Raw genomic sequence first — 20,860 nt, 5'->3', positions numbered from 1 at the left:
TTACATTTACTTTTTTGAATCACTTTATTTGGAGTTTTGTAGCTCAAGTTATGGCCCAAAAACCACAACTGGCTGGATTATGATTTTTCCAGAATTTCTGGACTGACCAAATCTACAGTGTTAGGAGAAGTGACTTCAGGTTACTTTTTGAATATGTTATGATCATAATTTGGGTTAGGTTTCTTCATGAAAGTTGTTAGTATATATCTCAGCTTATTGCTGATAAAATTTCAGGTCAATTGGACCTTTCTACACTGAGCTATGGCCAAATGACTAAATACTATTAATTTGGTCATTTTGCCCAGGCAGAATGCAGGTCACCCTGATTAGGGCAATCTTTTGGTCAACTTGGTTTGGTTTTCTGGGCATGGTTTCTTCACCAAAGTTGTGCCATTATGTGTCTAGTTTCATTTCCAATTAGCCTTGCACCAATTGAACCTCTATAATTCCAGTTATTGCTGCCCAAATCTACTGGACTCATACCCAGTCCTGCAGGTCACTAATGGCAGCCACACCAAACTCTAATCCCACTACACAATTCATTTCATTTTTTATTTAAACAGAACCAAATGGTCACTAATTGACCATTAAAACCTACTTTCATTATCACATGTTCAAAGTCTCATTTTTCACCCCAAACCCTAACTCAAACATTACAAACCATGCATTATCATTGCATTTCATCAATCCACTTAAGAGATACATATTGTGAGTAGCCATCCTACCATTTTAACTCCATAAAACTCATTACAATCATACCCAACCAAGGCTACTGGAATTTAGGAATGGCATACAAATGATATTTCATCAATTTCTTTATCATTTGCACTCATTTATAGTCCATAAACATGAATTTGAAGTAAAAACCAAGGTTAGGTCACAAACCTTTAATGGAGTGAAATTTCCCACTTGCTAGGGTTCCTCTTTTTCCTTTCTTTTTGCTCCCAAAAGACTCTCCAAGGTGTAAGAATACTTTTTTGTGTTGCTAGGTTAGGGTTTTGTTGGGTAAAAGTTAGGGAAATCAAACTTTAAAAGCTTGCTCAAAGTTGGCAATGGTGGGAGTGTGATGGCAAAGAGAAAAAGGTAGAGAGTTCTGATTTTTTTTTTCTTCATTTTCTGCCCATTTAGTCTCTTTTAAATAAGTTTATGCCATGTGTCAATATTGGATTGGTTGGGAGAATTTTAATGATATCATGATGATGTCATAATTCCATTTTCTTTCATTTTCTCTCCTTTTCTTGTCTATTTAATTTCAATTAAATTTTTAACAATATTTATTCATATTTTATGTTATATAAATTATTTATTTAACTGGACAAGTTGGCCAAAAATCATCTCTGAAGATGAAATGACCAAAATGCCCTCCGTTTGGCTTAACGAGTCAAAATTGTGTGTATCGATAGAAAATTTTTTCTAAGTATTTCCTTGGCATTCTAATGTCATAAGAACCTCAATGACCCTTCTCTAGAGTCCCAATAATTATTGTATAATTTTTCTCCCGGGTCTAGGGTTGCTAACGGCCTTCACCGTCACTTCCCCTTCAAGTTACTCATTCCTAGTGTTTCAACTCATTTAACCTTAGTGTATTTCATTTCTAAAATTTTTCCTTGATTTTTATGAGCATTATTTAGTTTCTTTATAACTCCTCACTCTAGTCTATTTATAATTTCAAATATTCTAGCTGCCCGGACCGACATTGGTCACCGGAACAGTAGACTGTATGGACTAGCTTAAGTGAGGATGTTACATTGCCAATTACTAAACTTATTATTTGATATCATTATTTAATTTGTCAATGAGCCTAACAATTAATTAATGCTAATTCACATCTAGATACAAATAAATAATCCAACACTTTGCTCATTCTCTCTTTATGTGTGTGTGTGTCAGGCTTGTGCCTTTTGCATTATCCTTGGCCAGTTGCTGTGATCTCCTCCTTCAAGTTAGTAACTCATTCTTGTTGCCGCCGCCCTTAATATCATTGCTGTACAGCCGCCTCTCCGTCCTTCCTAACAAAATTGCAAGATTGATTATCGGTTTCTCCCTTGCATAATTGCAGGAATGACAGCCATTGTGTGGTGAGTTTTTCAATTCTCAAATTCCTGCCTTTTAATATCAATTCTGTTGCTATGTTTGGGAATACATGGGACAGAATTATTGGGTTAGCTAGCTAGGACTTGAAATAACGATTGAATCAATTTCCTTTTCATAAATATGATAAACCCTTGACAAATTCTTTATGATTTCTGACTCACGGCATTGCCAATATTGGATTGGCCGCCTTAATTTCCAATATATCTACTGTCAATATTGGACTTGAAAAAATGTTGGTTGATATTTAATTCCCTTGATATCTGCAAATTGGGAGACATGGAGAAGATGGGTCATTCAATAGGATCGTGATATTCTGATTTCACATAGTCTTTTTTGGACTTGCATTTTTAATTTTTAATTATGTGGTTTTATCATTTGTCATCTTGCAAATGAGTAATTTAATGAATTTTAACCCAAATTGGAGCTTAAACAAGAAGTATTATGCAATTCTCAAAATACTACCTTACAACAAGAAGTATAAGAGTTGGAGAAACAGCTTGAGGATGAGAGGCAAGTTATGTTGAACATATAGATCAAATGATGTCACACCTTACCCCTCCGTAAGGCATAGCATGCTCCCGTAGAATACTTAATGAACTACCGAACTTCACCTACCGATAACTCATTAAGTACCCTACAAGGGATTTTAAAACAATTTTCTTACATTTTGGAAGTGGTGAGCATTTTGGTAAGAATTAAAAACCATTTATTCAAAGTTTAAATACTAGTAAAAATTTTTGTCCATTCAAATTTTGTCGCAAATTTTATAAAAATTTTGTGAGTTCCTCTGTATTTTGAGAAACCAGTTCTTCAAATACCAGAAAAGCACTTCCAAAACTATTTTACAACTCCCAACCTCCAATAATTCACAATTCAACTCAAGTCAATCCATTTCAAAACAGTTTCACAATCCAAGTCAAATTTGTCAACTCAGTAGGTTCAATAATTCCATTCACCAAACATAAGGCAGAAAATCCATATGTACAAATATTAAATTTACAGAAGAAAATATAAAATAATATTATTATAGTTTATTTACAACTGCTCAATTTACATTGATACTTATGACATTACAGTATTTACATCAAAATAACCATAAGGGTATAAAATAATACCCATACAAAAAAGGATCAAAAAGATCTTGTCAATTCCGCAGCTCACTCTGCTGCTTTCTCCTTGCTTTTATCTGCATGATAAGAATTAAACTATCACGAGTATAAACATACTCATTGGTGCACCATAAAGATTTAAAATGTGATACATAAATCATTTATTGATGAAACATAATTTGAATACTTCACAATCACATTTCACAAATATCAAGCTCATAACAACTCATTTGTCAAATAATATATTAAACAACAGTTTAGTCAAACAATTGCATAAACACAGTGTTGCCAAAGTATAACACAACTTAAGCCATGACACAAAATTTCCGATCAATGCCGTGTTGTACACCACGACAAAGCAATCTCAACCCCATTAATCGAAACCAATGAGGGAGGTGGCTAGCTAGCTAATGAATACTCATCCGATCTACAACCTCAACTGGCAAGCCAGAGAGGGAGGAAAATAAACGATCTCAACCCCATAAATGGAGAAGGAATAATAAGTAACTGTCATGCTAAGTGTGAATCAAAAATTCATTTCAAACATTTCATTCAAATATTGCATACAAAAATCAATCCATTTCCAAAGTTACAATTTGATCGCAAGGTGGCAACACAAAAGTTCATAAATTCATAATGCGTAATAAATCAATTTTTCAAGGATAAAATGCTTAAATAGGGTTTATTATGCACAAACCTCAAGCGAGTCGTCCCTTAGCCTCGACTGCTTCCTCGGTTCCTTCCCGATATTCTTTTAAACTTAAACACAAAATTTGACAATGTTTCAGTACTAGAACTTAACATAAATCCCAAAATGAATTTTAACTTCGCATTTACCTATTTCTAACGTGTTAAATTCGACGTTCTCGAAATTTTGTGTTTCGGGTTACTATTCACTGCACTATTTAAGTCAAATAATTGACTTTCTAAGGATTAATAGGTATGAGAACTCCAACTTCACCCACATACCACATTTTGGTCACCAAACTTGTTGGTTTTGGTCATGTGTTTAAAGCTGAGGTCATTTTGGCAAACTTGCCAATTTTCGCTTTGGTTCTCCGAAGTTGCACTGTTCTATTGGTCGATCTACTGTTGGAATTTGACAAAACTTCCTTCATAGAAAATGTTCCTTATTGTCTTAAGTGTATTCTCATTTTTGGATCACCTCAATCGGAGTTTTGTAGCTCAAGTTATGGCCAAAATAAGTTTACTGTTCACGTGTAATCGCTCATACCGAGATTTTGGTGCCGCAGATTTTTGGTCCAACTTTGGTTAATAATTTGATCAAGTTAAGTTCATAATTTGGTCTCACTTTCTTCATATGAAATGTTGTAATATGTCTTACGTTTCCATCGGTTCAAGAATCGCCTAAATCCGAGTTTTCTAGAGGGAGTTATAGCTATCCAAACCTTGCTGCTCAACTGAAAATCTGCAGAGTTGCAAGACAGTAATTTAATTTTGCTCAATGATTTTGAAAGGGTTAATGGCCTAATTTGGGTTGGTGTTCTTCATGAAAGTTTTAGGTCTATATCATATCTAATTGCTGGTAACATTTCAGGTCAATTTGACCTACCTAGCTCGAGTTATGACCAAATGAACAGTTACTGTTCATTTGGTCGATCTACGTGCAGCCTGCTATCAACTCACTTTGGTCAATTGTTTGACCAACTTTTGGTCAGTTTTTGGTCATGGTTCCTTAATGAAACTTGTGCTCTTTTATGTCTATTTTCATCTCCAATTGGTGGCATATCCATTAGGCTTGTAAAATTTGAGTTTTGGTCCTTCAAAGTAGGTTTGGTCATGCTGCAAAGACATGACCATTGACCTACGAATTTAGCTAAATTTTCCACCATTCCCACACAACTTATTTGGTCATAATTGACCATTAATTCATGTCACAATAGGTTAAACATGCCATTTATGCATTTCTTCAAATTTTAGTTCACTAACCCTAACATTCAAACCCTAATCTCACTAATTCATTGTGTTTAACTACTTTCAAAGCCTTAAACCATAATAACTCAACTACTTAAGGTTCATATACTCATACACACCTTTAAGTCCATCAAATTCATACACACACATCAAAACCCTAGCTGGATTAATTTGTCTTTAATCCTCCCACCATTAATTTCTTTTCATTTTAAGTATATTCCTAGGTTAATTAAGCTATAAACATAACTAAATCAACTAACAATTCAAGTTTAGTTTACTAACCTTGTGTGCAGAATTTCTTCTCCCTTTTTTCAAATTTTTCTTCTTTCGTTTCTTTGAATCCTCTTTCCTAGTTGTCCAAACAACATCTAGTTATGGTAGGACAATTGGCCATGGTTGATTTTGGTTCTTCAAGCTCAAAAATGAGCTTTCATGGTGGTTTTGGTGTGAGAGAGAGAGTGACGTTTTTGGAAGAAGAAGATTTGTGTTTTAATTTTTTTTTTTCTTTTCTTTTCTTTACCTTATGGAAGACCACAATTCCCAATTTAATAATTCACTAAATTAATTTGTTTATGACATCATTCATGATTTCATCAACTTTGACTTTTCCTTCTTCTTCCTCTTTTTTTTTTTTTTTTTTCTATTAGTTCTTTAATTTAATTCTCTATTCCAAAATTTTCTTTTCTTCGATTTTATTTGTGATTAGGTCGAGTCACTCTAGGGTCAATTGACCAAATCGCCCTTACCGTTCATCCGGTTTGCAAATAATCCAATATTTCTTCCGCTCCTCGACCTAATTATTTGACTGGCTTAACAGTTCTTTTTCATGATTTTCTCTTTTCCACTGTGTTCATAAGGGTCCTAAGGACCGCAACGTCACTTTTTACGGTTCAAAATTTGAGTGTAAATTGACTTCGATGCGTTCAGGAGGTCACTCATCATTTGTGACTATCGGCTCGTTTAAACTCTTAAGTTCTGATTTTCTTATTTATAGTTAACTAATTAAACATTACTAATTATTTGTGTTTATGGCTTCTAAAGTTGTCTTAAGTGTGGACCTAATCCCATTAATTGTCCCGACCGACACGGTCAAGGACGATGAAATATACCAGCTATGCATACGGGGTGTTACAATTCTCCCCCCTTAAATAAATTTCGTCTCTAAATTTTTACCGTATCAATCTCTACGAACAATTGTGGGTGTTGTCTCCTCATGTCCTCCTCTCGTTCCCAAGTAGCTTCTTGGCCCGAATGATGGTTCCACAGCACTTTTACCAATGGTATATGCTTATTCCGTAGCTGCTTCACCTCATAAGCTAGAATCTTTATGGGTTCTTCTTCATATGTGAGGTCTGGATTCACTTCTATTTCTTCTACTGGTAGTACATGAGATGGGTCTGATCGATACCTCCTCAACATAGACACATGGAAGACATTATGTATCTTCTCCAACTCTGGAGGTAGTGCCAAACGATAAGCCAAAGGACCCACTCTTTCCAGAACCTCATATGGCCCAATGAAACGAGGACTCAGTTTCCCCTTTCTGCCGAATCTCATAATTCTCTTCCAAGGAGAAACTTTGAGGAAAACCTTCTCACCCACTGCATACTCAATATCCCTTCTTTTCAAATCAACATAGGACTTTTGACGGTCTGATGCAGCTTTAAGTCGATCTCTGATCACCCTGATTTTCTCTTCAGTCTGTTGAACAATTTCGGGTCCGATCATCTTTCTTTCACCCACGTCATCCCAACACAACGGGGTTCTACATTTTCTGCCATACAAAGCTTCATATGGAGGCATCCCAATGCTTGATTGGTAGCTATTGTTGTAAGCAAACTCAATCAAAGGCAAGTGTGTATCCCAACTGCCCTCAAACTCAATCACACAAGCCCGTAGCATATCCTCCAAAATCTGAATTACCCTCTCAGACTGGCCATCTGTCTGTGGATGGAATGCAGTACTGAAGTTCAATCTAGTTCCTAGGGCTCTCTGAAGACTACCCTAGAATCTAGAAGTGAACCTAGGATCTGCTCGATACGATAGATACCGGCACTCCATGCAATCTCACAATCTCATCGATGTACAACTTTGCCAATCTGTCCAAACTATAGTCCATTGATTTGTGTAAAATGAGCGGACTTGGTTAGTCACAACAATGACCCAAAGCGCATCATGACTCTTCGTGTCCTTGGAAGTCCCATCACAAAATCCATTGTTATTCTCTCCCATTTCCACTGCATCGGTAGTGGATGTAACAACCAGTGGTACTTGATGCTCTGCCTTTACTTGGCGACAAGTTAGGCATTTAGAAATAAACTCGCCACATCTCTCTTCATACCCATCCACCAGGAATGCTCCTTTAACCCTTTATACATTTTTGTGCCACCAGGGTGCATGGCAAAAGGAGACTCATGTGCTTCCTTCAAAATGATCTTCCTCAATTCAACATCAATAGGAACACATATTTTGCCCTGGTGTAGCAGTAAACCATCATCTCTAACTGAGAACTCTGGTTTCTTGCCCTGCCGGACTTCTCCCAACAGCTTCTGATACTTCTGATCATTCTGAGTAGCCATTCTAATCTGATCAATCAACACTGGCTGTACATGCCATGCAACTGCTGCTTGCCCATCATCATTAACCTCTAAGCTGGCATGCAATGATCTTAACTCATGTACCAAAGACAAAGGAGTAACCCGTAGACTTGCCATAGTCTTGCGACTTAAGGCATCAGCCACAACATTAGCTTTCCCTGGCTGATAGTCTATCAGACAATCATAGTCTTTTATCAATTCTAACCATCTCCTCTGTCTCAAATTCAACTCTTTCTGGGTGCCCAAATACTTCAAACTCTTATGATCTGTGTAAATGTAACACTTCTCCCCATACAAATAATGTCTCCAGATCTTAAGAGCAAACACAATGGCTGCAAGCTCCAAATCATGCGTCGGATAATTCCTCTCATGCGGTTTTAGCTGGCGTGATGCATAGGCAATAACATTTCGATCTTGCATCAACACACAACCTAATCCGTTGTGAGAAGCATCGCTGTAAATTGTATATTCTTTACCCGGTGTAGGTAAAGTCAGGACTGGAGCCTCTGTCAAACATCTTTTCAATTCATCAAAACTTTGCTGGCATTTGTCCGTCCACTGAAATTTCACATCCTTTCTAAGCAGCTTGGTCAATGGAGATGCCAACATGGAGAATCCCTTCACAAATCGACGGTAGTATCCATTAACCCTTAAAATGCGAATCTACGTGACATTTCGGGTGGCTTCCAGTGGATGACTTCAATCTTGCTAGGATCTACCTTAATGCCCTCTTCTGACACTACATGTCCCAAAAAGGATATCTCCTTCAGCCAAAATTCACACTTCGACAATTTGGCATATAGCTGTTTCTCCCTCAAAGTTTGCAGTACAATCCGCAGATGTCTATCATGCTCTTCTGCATTCCTCGAATAGACCAATATATCATCTATGAATACCACAACAAACTGGTCGAGGTATGGTCTGAAAATAGTGTTCATCAGATCCATAAAAGCAGCCGGAGCATTAGTTAACCCGAATGGCATGACCAGGAATTCATAATGGCCATAGCGGGTTCTGAAGGCAGTTTTAGAAATACTCTGCTCTTGTACTTTTAGCTGATAATAACCTGATCTCAGGTCAATTTTAGAGAACACAGCTGCACCCCTCAACTGATCAAACAAGTCATCAATACGGGGTAATGGATATCTGTTCTTTATTGTCACCTTATTCAACTGCCGATAGTCAATGCATAGCCGGAGAGTGCCATCCTTCTTCTTTACAAATAATCCGCGCTCCCTAAGGTGACACACTAGGGCGAATGAAGCCCTTATCAAGCAACTCTTGCAACTGCACTTTCAATTCTTTTAGTTCCGCTGGTGCCATTCTGTATGGCGTTATGGAGATTGGGTCCACACCAGGCATAACATCAATTTCAAACTGCACTTCTCTTTCTGGAGGTAATCCTGGCAATTCATCAGGAAACACATCCGGAAAGTCACATACAGTAGGAATGTCCTTCAGTGCTGGACTCCCCACTTGGGTGTCTATCACATGTGCCAAGTACGCCTCACACCCTTTTCTAATCATTTTTCTAGCCAGTGCAGCTGAAATGATGTTTGAAGGCAATAACTGCCTCTCCCCCTGTATTACTACATCACCATACTGAGGAAGACCAAAAGTGACTGTCTTGCCTCTGATCAATCGTAGCATGATGCCTGGCTAACCAATCCATGCCCAAGATAATGTCATAATCTCTGAAGGGCATTTCAATTAAATCAGACAAAAAAGTGTGTCCTTGGATCACCAAAGGACAGTCTCTATATAGCCTATTTACCCTGACCTCCTGGCCTAATGGACTAGTTACTAACACATCATAGTCCATTGGTACACACGGAATAGTAGTAGAACACATCACACTAGCACTAACATACGAATGTGTGGAGCCAGGATCAAATAACACATGCACATCTTTGTCAAGGATGGAGAAAATACCAGCCACAACGTCTGATGTTTCAGCCTCTTCCCTCTGACGCATGGTATACACTCTAACTGGTGTGCCACTGGATGCTGGCTGGTTAACAGTGCTCTGACTTCCAGGGGTGTTACCAGGACCCCTACCTGCTCTCGCCTCTAGCGGTGATTGTGACCCTCTGCGTGCGAAGACTTGAGCCGATCCTTCGGATGTAGTGAAAGACCGGACAGCGCGGACTAGTGCAATCCTTAGCGAAATGTCCGCTCCTCCACGCTTAAAACACGCACTAGTAGCTCAGAACAAACCCCACCATGAGTTCTACCACGGGTTTCGCCTGCCGTCTTGATAGAGCTCCTCGAGTCTTGGTTGGGTCTGACTAGACCGAGGTGGTCTTTGGCGGAAAATGCCTCGGTCTCTACGGGAGCGAGATCCCCCAAACTGTTTCCTCTTCCCAGAACCACTTCCAGATGTTTGTTCAGTAGTCTTTTCAGTTTTCTCTTGTGGACCCTTCTTCACTGCCCCTTCTGATTCTATCTTTTCTAGTTATAGGGCTGTGAGATCAATTCGCAAAATTTCGATGTCCGAATCCCACAACTTGCATTCTCGGACACTGCCTTAACCCACCTCAAACCTCTTGCATCTGTCTGGGGGTGGAGACTAAGCTTCCAAAGATAGTGGCTTAGTCTTGAAAAATCTCTCTCATATTACCCTCTGATTCGGTTCCCTTGTTTCAAACTCAAGAATTCTTGCAACTTCATGTCCACATATGCATCGGAACCCATTTCTCGGAACTCCTCAAGAAGTCCGACTGTGTTAACACAGTGGCTCCACCAGGTGTGGGGATGATCTTCCACCATTCATAGGCATCCCCTTGTAATAAGGAGACGAATACTCAAACTTCATTCATTTCTTACATCGCAGACTTTCTAAAAACCCGTTCCATTCTTTCCAACCATTACGCTTCCGGTGGATCCACAGTACCTTTAAACTCGGTGGCCCCAAATTTCATCAATTTTTCATCTTGCCGAGTGAAATGTGGTTGTCTTTGCAGTCTTGGCATTTGAGCTTGGGGTGGCACATTACCGCCATTTCTTTGAAAGAAGGCGACCATCTGCTGCATAAATTGAGCAGAAAGCTGCGGTCTTTGGGCAGAGGCTGGAGTGGGTGACCACTCACACGTGCAGGTCTTTGGGGCTTCCCCTTGAACCTCGGCCTCAGCAGATTGTTCTTGGAATGATCTCCTCCTTCCATTCCGTTTTCACAATTTTCTACTTCCTGAGATCAAACACAAGGAGGTTGACCTCCGTTAGTGCATATTCATGATGTAAATATGTCATATGCATCAATTAAAGACACTTGAGCAGTTGTACTTATCAAAGAAATATTCACATACATAGTCAAAATTTATTGCAAAACCATGCTCTGATACCACTAAAACATGTCACACCTTACCCCTCCGTAAGGCATAGCATGCTCCCGTAGAATACTTAATGAACTACCGAACTTCACCTACCGATAACTCATTAAGTACCCTCCAAGGGATTTTAAAACAATTTTCTTACATTTTGGAAGTGGTGAGCATTTTGGTAAGAATTAAAAACCATTTATTCAAAGTTTAAATACTAGTAAAAATTTTTGTCCATTCAAATTTTGTCGAAAATTTTATAAAAATTTTGACTTTGTTCCGTCTGTATTTTGAGAAACCAGTTCTTCAAATACCTGTAAAAAGCACTTCCAAAACTATTTTACAACTCCCAACCTCCAATAATTCACAATTCAATTCAAGTCAATCCATTTCAAAACAGTTTCACAATCCAAGTCAAATTTGTCAACTCAGTAGGTTCAATAATTCCATTCACCAAACATAAGGCAGAAAATCCATATGTACAAATATTAAATTTACAGAAGAAAATCTAAAATAATATTATTATAGTTTATTTACAACTGCTCAATTTACATTGATACTTATGACATTACAGTATTTACATCAAAATAACCATAAGGGTATAAAATAATACCCGTACAAAAAGGGATCAAAAAGATCTTGTCAATTCCGCAGCTCACTCTGCTGCTTTCTCCTTGCTTTTATCTGCGACAGTAAATTAAACTATCGCTGAGTATAAACATACTCAGTGGTGCACAATAAAGATTTAAAATGTGATACATAAATCATTTATTGATGAAACATAATTTGAATACTTCACAATCACATTTCACAAATATCAAGCTCATAACAACTCATTTGTCAAATAATATATTAAACAACAGTTTAGTCAAACAATTGCATAAACACAGTGTTGCCAAAGTCGTACACAACTTAAGCCATGACACAAAATTTCCGATCAATGCCGTGTTGTACACCACGACAAAGCAATCTCAACCCCATTAATCGAAACCAATGAGGGAGGTGGCTAGCTAGCTAATGAGTACTCATCCGATCTATAACCTCAATCGGCAAGCGGAGAGGGAGGAAAATAACGATCTCAACCCCATAAATGGAGTAGGAATAATAAGTAAATGTCATGCTAAGTGTGAATCAAAAATTCATTTCAAACATTTCATTCAAATATTGCATACAAAAATCAATCCATTTCCAAAGTTACAATTTGATCGCAAGGTGGCAACACAAAAGTTCATAAATTCATAATGCGTAATAAATCAATTTTTCAAGGATAAAATGCTTAAATAGGGTTTATTATGCACAAACCTCAAGCGAGTCGTCCCTTAGCCTCGACTCGTTTCCTCGGGTTCCTTCCCGATATTCTTTTCAACTGAAACACAAAATTTGACAATGTTTCAGTACTAGAACTTAACATAAATCCCAAAATGAATTTTAACTTCGCATTTACCTATTTCTAACGTGTTAAATTCGACGTTCTCGAAATTTTGTGTTTCGGGTTACTATTCACTGCACTATTTAAGTCAAATAATTGACTTTCTAAGGATTAATAGGTATGAGAACTCCAACTTCACCCACATACCACATTTTGGTCACCAAACTTGTTGGTTTTGGTCATTTGTTTAAAGCTTAGGTCATTTTGGCAAAATTGCCAATTTTCGGTTTTGGTTCTCCGAAGTTGCACTGTTCCATTGGTCGATCTACTGTTGGAATTTGACAAAACTTCCTTCATAGAAAATGTTCCTTATTGTCTTAAGTGTATTCTCATTTTTGGATCACCTCAATCGGAGTTTTGTAGCTCAAGTTATGGCCAAAATAAGTTTACTGTTCACGTGTACTGTTCATACTGAGATTTTGGTGCTGGCAGATTTTTGGTCCAACTTTGGTTAATAATTTGATCAAGTTAAGTTCATAATTTGGTCTCACTTTCTTCATATGAAATGTTGTAATATGTCTTACGTTTCCATCGGTTCAAGAATCACCTAAATCCGAGTTTTCTAGAGGGAGTTATAGCTATCCAAACCTTGCTGCTCAACTGAAAATCTGCAGAGTTGCAGTACAGTAATTTAATTTTGCTCAATGATTTTGAAAGGGTTAATGGCCTAATTTGGGTTGGTGTTCTTCATGAAAGTTTTAGGTCTATATCATATCTAATTGCTGGTAAAATTTCAGGTCAATTTGACCTACCTAACTCGAGTTATGACCAAATGAACAGTTACTGTTCATTTGGTCATCTAATCTTGAGGCAGCCTGCTATCAACTCACTTTGGTCAATTGTTTCACCAACTTTTGGTCAGTTTTTGGTCATGGTTCCTTAATGAAACTTGTGCTCTTTTATGTCTATTTTCATCTCCAATTGGTGGCATATCCATTAGGCTTGTAAAATTTGAGTTTTGGTCCTTCAAAGTAGGTTTGGTCATGCTGCCAGCAGCATGACCATTGACCTACGAATTTAGCTAAATTTTCCACCATTCCCACACAACTTATTTGGTCATAATTGACCATTAATTCATGTCACAATAGGTTAAACATGCCATTTATGCATTTCTTCAAATTTTAGTTCACTAACCCTAACATTCAAACCCTAATCTCACTAATTCATTGTGTTTAACTACTTTCAAAGCCTTAAACCATAATAACTCAACTACTTAAGGTTCATATACTCATACACACCTTTAAGTCCATCAAATTCATACACACACATCAAAACCCTAGCTGGATTAATTTGTCTTTAATCCTCCCACCATTAATTTCTTTTCATTTTAAGTATATTCCTAGGTTAATTAAGCTATAAACATAACTAAATCAACTAACAATTCAAGTTTAGTTTACTAACCTTGTGTGCAGAATTTCTTCTCCCTTTTCTTCAAATTTTTCTTCTTTCGTTTCTTTGAATCCTCTTTCCTAGTTGTCCAAACAACATCTAGTTATGGTAGGACAATTGGCCATGGTTGGATTTTGGTTCTTCAAGCTCAAAAATGAGCTTTCATGGTGGTTTTGGTGTGGGAGAGAGAGAGTGACGTTTTTTTGAAGAAGAAGATTTGTGTTTTAATTTTTTTTCTCTTTTCTTTTCTTTATCTTATGGAAGACCACAATTCCCAATTTAATAATTCACTAAATTAATTTGTTTATGACATCATTCATGATGTCATCAACTTTGACTTTTCCATCTTCTTCCTCTTTTTTTTTTATTTTTTCTATTAGTTCTTTAATTTAATTCTCTATTCAAATTTTCTTTTCTTGATTTTATTTGTGATTAGGTCAGAGTCACTCTCGGTCAATTGACCAAATCGCCCCTCAGGTTCATCCGGTTTGCAAATAATCCAATATTTCTTCCGCTCACGACCTAATTATTTGGTAGCTTAAGCTTCTTTTCGTGATTTTCTCTTTTCCACTTTGTGTTCATAAGGGTCCTAAGGACCGCAACGTCACTTTTTACGGTTGAAATTTGAGTTTAAAATGACTTGCTGATCGTTCAGGAGGTCACTCATCGCTGTGACTCTCGGCTCGTTTAACCTCTTATGTTCTGTTTTTCTTATTTATAGTTAACTAATTAAACATTACTAATTATTTGTGTTTATGGCTTCTTAAGTTGTCTTAAGTGTGGCCCTAATCCCATTAATTGTCCGAACCGACACCGGTCACCGGAACAGTGAAATATACCAGGCTATGCAAACGGGGGTGTTACAAATGAAGTTGAAATTGGAGACGAATTTGGAACAAATAAGAAGTTTCATGTGACGGAGGAGATGATAAAATTAGTCAAAAGCCTTTCAACACCTCCACCTCCACCTCCAAAAAATTGAGGGTTTTAGATTTTATATTTGACTTATTAAATTTTAGTACGCTTTATTTTGCTGCTATGGATTTTATATTTAATTGTTATAAAAGTAATTATTATTATTATTATTATTATTATTATTATTATTATTATTTGCTGTGTTATTAATTTTTTTTATTAATTTTTACTTTAAAATTAAAAAGTATATAAACAAAAAAACTGATCATTAAATATTGTAGGTAATTAATGAAATAAAAAAAGACCAAAATATATAGTCAGTATTTTTTTAAATTAAATACAACTAAAAAATTTGTACAAAATTTAACTACCATTTTTTTTGTCTGTATTCAATTTTAAAATAATTAAAATGTTATCTGCCAAAGTTTTTATTTGGTTTTTTTTTTAACATTAAAATATAATCGATAATTTATTAAAAAATTTAATCGGTGATTATTAACTAAATTTTAGTTTGTGAATAGTAACTATTTCTCCTCCTAGCTTGTAATCTTGTGACAAAAATATCGATCAATAACTACAAATTCTTGATTATATTTTTAGTTAATAATTACTAATTAAAATTTTTTTTATCAATAATTAATAGTGATGACTCAAATATTGATCAACTCAAATTTGATAGATAATTGATGGACAACAAAACTGACCAAATATTCTTATACTTAATAAGTAATTTTAATAACTGTTTTTATAATTTCTTGCAATGAAAATTTAATACCACATATAAATTAAATCCATGAATAATATGGATCAGACTCTATAATTATTGGTATTTTTATAAAAATAATAACAAACATATATTAAAAATTTACTAAAAGAAATTTTTGTTGATTATCTATTACTAGTGATGTTTTCATATTAGTTTATTCATGTTGAGATTAATTTTTAAATAATTTTAAAAATTATTTTCATATTAATTTAATGCATCTAATATTTCTTATTCATAAAAATTTTTATGGTAAAAATTCCAGTTGATAAGGAAGCTCACTCCCTTATATGTTCGTAAAATAAAATAAAAATAAAAATAAAAAATAGAAAGGGAAAAACAATTGCGGGCATTATTTGCAACTGCCTTGTCACATGCATGATGGGCTAGTGGCGAAGAACTATTTATGACAAAAAAGACAAGTATGAGAAAAGAATAAAGTTGAGAAATATGACGTAAGATACGACGTCATCTTGCAGTCAAATCAATGTAGTGGGACCTTGTCTCTTGTAATTAGGCTCCATCGGAATCGTCGGCATCCTAATCTTTCTGATGGTGCCATGCGTATGTATGTGTATATATATCACTCTCTGTTGTACTCATGAACTGCCCATCCTTCACTTAATTAAGATATCAAACAACAAGAGATGGCAGAGAATGTGAAGGAAGAAGAGGAAAGAAACAGCAGAAAAGATGATAGTAATAAGGTGGAGGATATGAAGAAGAAGAAGAAGAAGAAACAGCTTGGAGGCATCAAGACAATGCCATTCATCCTTGGTGAGTCTAATTGCCTTATATTAATCAAGTTGATGTGCTTATCATATGCCAAATTCTATAATGGATTTTAGATGCTTTAAATTTTATTTGTCTCATGAAAAATAATTTGTATATGATAAATATTTTTTATAAAAAATATTTTTTAAATAAATATTTTTTATAAAAAATATTTTTTAAATAAATATTTTTTAGAAAAATATTTTTTATTATTTAATTATAATTTAAAATTTAATAGTATATATTTATTTTTAAATTTATATAAATATTTTTACATTTTAATAAAATTATTAAAATTTAAAAAATAAAAAATAATTTCTTACAACTAGTAAAAATAAATGTAACTTATATCTGCTTTAATTTTTAATTATATTTTTATAAAATTTAAAAATTTAATAATTATATTTTATAAATTTAAAAAGAGTTTAAGAGTTATATTTTTATAAAATTTAAGAATTAAATAGATAAGGGTGCTAAATATACAAACTCATGTAAAAAGGACGCATTTAATCTAATCTATGTAAGTATATTTTAAATTCAATCATATATTTATTTATGATTAGATTATTATAAAATAATTTTATTGACATGATAAATTAAGTTTATAAATTTTTTGTTTTAATATGCAAAGTATCTTATTGGATGACAGATATAAAGTCATCAAAATGTAGTTGGATAGAGCCATGTTGGAAAATATACAAATAAATACTAAATAATTAATAAAAAATACCAGCATAAAAAATATCCATATCCATTTGCTAAAAAAAAAATTTATTAAAACAGTATGTATTTGTATAGGAATCGCACACACCTCATATACTTCTGCCTTTTGCAGAGGTAGCTTATTTATTTTTATTTCATTCTGTCATATTATTAATAACTGTAATGGGGCGATCTAGACCGATCATTGGTTTGAAATCAAAATTAAATTTATTTAATTTAAAATTAAAATTTATTAAATTCATATTAATTAAAATTAACTTAAATATATAAAAAAATGCGTAAATTTTATTTAAAACAAAGTCTGAATGATATATCAATTTTTTTTTATCAATTGAATTCTTAACCTAATTTAAATTAATTTATAGCCTCATAAATATAAAGAATTTTAATATTATTATGATAAAATTTATAGATGGTTTAATGATTTCTCATGTAAAAAAATTTAAATTATTCTATATAAAAATTAATAAATTAGTAGTGAAGAAAATAGAAAAGAATCAAAGATTTAAAATAGTGTGCACCAATATAGAATTGAAAGATTTAAAATTTTTAAATATTAATATGAAATTGACTTCAAACAAAATTAAATGAAAAAAATGATTTATATATCCCATTTTGACTAATTGAATAAAATTAAATGTTTTCAAATTCTTATTTATCATGTTTATGGATTGTTGATCATGATTTTTATAATTAAAATATTCATAATAATAGTATTTTTCCGTTTGGCATGCAGCAAATGAAATATGTGACAGATTCGCAGCCACTGGATTCCACGCCAATATGACAACGTATTTGACACGGCAGCTGAACTTGCCCCTGGTTAAGGCTTCTAATACTCTCACCAACTTCAGTGGAACGGCTAGCTTCACTCCCCTTATTGGTGCTCTAATCGCCGATTCTTACGCCGGCCGATTTTGGACCATCATCATCGGCTCCATCATCTATGAACTGGTCTCTCTGTCAACATTTCTTTCTTTCTTCTTAATTATTACTCTTAGTCAAATTTTGAAATATTACATATTAATTTTCTCTTGCTAATTAAAGATCTAATTAAAATATAATCTTAATTTTTTCATTAAACATAATTCTCTGTATTTACATATTACTACATGTATTAATCATATATCATATAAATTAAATTACATAAAAAATAGTATTAAATTTTATTAAATATGTATAAAAAAAATAGTGTCTGCTTGATTTTTTTTTATATATTGTGTGGCATTATAAAATGGGAACAAATTGTAAATACAAATTTAGTAAAATGTTTCATTATATCTTATTATATTGAGCAAGCAAAAAAGAGTAAGAAACTTTAGAGAACAGGATTAAAAAATAATTAAAATGAAAATAATAAATAATAAATTTAAAGTTAAATCAGGTAAAGATGTTTGGCTTGACTATTTATATTTAAATTTTAACTTAAAATATATTTTTTTAATTTATTAATTAAATTAAAAATAAGTAATTAATTATTTATTAAAATAACTTTAAAATAGCTTTTAAGTAATTGTTTAAAAGTAATTTAATTAATTAAAATTGTTGTGATTGTTAAATAAGGATAATATTGATATTTTTAAAAATTATTAGAACAATATAATAAAAAATAATTTTAAAATAAATAGACACGGTACTTATAATTTCTGATTTATTTTAAATAAATTTTTTTAATTTATAAACTAAATTAAATATTAATTTACTTATAACTTTCTACTTATAAATAGATTTGACTTTATAAAATTTAAATATGATTATTGTGACAGGGAATGATCGGCATCACCGTATCAGCAATACTCCCATCACTGCGACCTCCACCATGTCCAGCTCAACTGAACTGCAAAGAAGCCTCAACTTCACAATTATGGGTCCTCTACATATCCCTCCTCCTTACATCCCTGGGCACTGGTGGGATCAGGCCTTGTGTGGTAACATTTGCTGCAGACCAAATTGATATGACTAAATCAAGTGTTGCTTCTCGTGGCTGGAATTTCTTCAACTGGTACTATTTTAGCATGGGAATGGCAACATTAACTGCCTTGACTGTTGTTGTTTATGTACAAGATGATGTGGGTTGGGGTTGGGGCCTTGGAATCCCAACCATTGCCATGGCTTTGTCCATTGCAGCTTTTGTATTTGGTTCTCCACTTTATGTCAAATTAAAACCAGGTGGAAGCCCTTTGGTTAGATTAGCTCAAGTGATTGTTGCTGCCGTGAAGAAGAGAAAATTGGCGGTGCCTCGTGACCCTGCTTTCCTATACCAGAATAAAGAGCTTGATGCTGCTATTTCTGTCAATGGAAGGCTCTTGCACACCAATCAATTCAAGTATGAATTGTCAAATATGTGTCTGACTTAAGTGAACGAGTGGATTGGAGCGAATACTTAAATACTTCAATTAACCGTGAAAATGTCTGATAAGACATATTCACTAAAGTCAAGTGCGAATACTTCAATTAATCTTGTTGTGTTAATGCATACCTGCAGGTGGCTTGATAAAGCTGCAATAGTAACAGACGGTGAGCAAACAGATTCAAAGAATCCTAACCTCTGGAGGCTAGCTACAATCCATCGAGTTGAGGAGCTAAAATCCATTGTCAGAATGCTACCAATTTGGGCTGCTGGGATCTTACTAGTAACAGCTTCTTCACATCTACATAGCTTTGTCATCCAACAAGCTCGCTCGATGGATCGTCGATTGTCCCATTCCTTTGAAATCCCACCAGCTAGCCTATCCATCTTCAGCATTCTCACCATGCTCACAGGCCTTGTTTTATACGAACGACTCTTCGTCCCCTTGGCTCGTCGCTTCACTGGAAACCCCTCAGGCATCACTTGCCTGCAGAGAATGGGCATAGGTTTCTTCATCAATATAATCGCCACTGTTGTTTCAGCACTGGTTGAGATGAAAAGAAAAGCAGTCGCAGCCCATCACAACTCACTTGATGATCCTAAAGCCATTATTCCAATAAGTGTGTTTTGGTTGGTTCCTCAGTTTTGCCTGCACGGAGTAGCAGAAGTTTTCATGTCTGTTGGGCACCTGGAATTTCTTTATGATCAATCACCAGAAAGCATGAGAAGTACAGCTGCAGCTCTCTATTGGATAGCAATTTCCATGGGAAATTATATTGGAACACTGATGGTGTCACTAGTTCACAAGTATACTGGTCAGGAAAATAACTGGTTGCCTGATAGGAACCTGAACAGGGGAAGATTGGATTACTATTACTGGCTTGTCACAGGAATCCAAGTTTTAAATCTTGTTTATTATGTAATTTGTGCTTGGGTTTATACTTACAAACCCTTAGAAGAGGCCAATGAAGAAGATGGTGAAGCAGCTAATGATGAGATAGAGATCCCATGTAAGCGATTGAATGATGGACATGGGGATGGAGAGGTCGAGCTAACAATGTCAACAAATGAGATGGTCAGGATTGTTTAGGAGATTAGCTACGCTTGCAATGTGAATTATAAAGCATTTTTTGTATTCAAATAAATGGAAATCTCATGGACTAAATGATATTTCTAAATAAAATGTTTTAATATGTCAGTTAATTTTATGTGAAAATGAAAATTTACTAAAATAATATAATTTTAATTATTTTTTTTTTATAATTAGTTTTGATTGGGATTCAAATTTGAGATTTTACAATTTTATAGATGACTTTAGTAAGTACCACTAAATTAAGGCTCATTGATAGTATAATTTTTAATTTTGCATATCATAAAAACTTGTGGAAATACCATTTCACAAAGCTAAATTCATACATACTATAACAATTTCAATAATCATTGAATTAAATCCAATGCTTGTTAA

General features: G+C 34.4%; 1 protein-coding gene and 1 long non-coding RNA gene across 2 annotated transcripts; one reads left to right on the top strand and one right to left on the bottom strand.

Moving 5' to 3' along the window:
* Nucleotides 1-11,512: 11,512 nt before the first annotated feature.
* LOC131178517 (uncharacterized) lies at nucleotides 11,513-14,099 on the bottom strand. The gene is made up of 3 exons (XR_009147437.1): nucleotides 13,883-14,099; nucleotides 12,355-12,418; nucleotides 11,513-11,736 (listed from the first exon to the last, which is right to left on the bottom strand). It is a non-coding gene; the product is annotated as an uncharacterized LOC131178517 (long non-coding RNA).
* Nucleotides 14,100-16,133: 2,034 nt separating this feature from the next.
* On the top strand, nucleotides 16,134-20,593 carry LOC110653780 (protein NRT1/ PTR FAMILY 3.1). The gene is made up of 4 exons (XM_021809574.2): nucleotides 16,134-16,325; nucleotides 17,782-17,999; nucleotides 18,812-19,371; nucleotides 19,531-20,593. The coding sequence occupies exons 1-4, from the start codon at nucleotides 16,196-16,198 to the stop codon at nucleotides 20,483-20,485; spliced, it is 1,863 nt and encodes a 620-aa protein (XP_021665266.2). The 5' UTR covers nucleotides 16,134-16,195; the 3' UTR covers nucleotides 20,486-20,593.
* Nucleotides 20,594-20,860: the final 267 nt, after the last annotated feature.

Source organism: Hevea brasiliensis, chromosome 3 (assembly GCF_030052815.1).
Source record: "Hevea brasiliensis isolate MT/VB/25A 57/8 chromosome 3, ASM3005281v1, whole genome shotgun sequence".
Lineage (NCBI taxonomy): Eukaryota > Viridiplantae > Streptophyta > Magnoliopsida > Malpighiales > Euphorbiaceae > Hevea > Hevea brasiliensis.
This window is presented reverse-complemented; position numbering and strand designations above follow the sequence as displayed.

What these genes read in the sequence shown, in the direction of transcription:
- LOC110653780 (XM_021809574.2), top strand. Translation starts at nt 16,196, where the DNA reads ATGGCAGAGAATGTGAAGGAAGAAGAGGAAAGAAACAGCAGAAAAGAT. An exon ending in GCTCCATCATCTATGAACTG is followed by an intron (nt 18,000 to 18,811) that starts GTCTCTCTGTCA and finishes TTATTGTGACAG; the next exon opens with GGAATGATCGGCATCACCGT. An exon ending in TTGCACACCAATCAATTCAA is followed by an intron (nt 19,372 to 19,530) that starts GTATGAATTGTC and finishes GCATACCTGCAG; the next exon opens with GTGGCTTGATAAAGCTGCAA.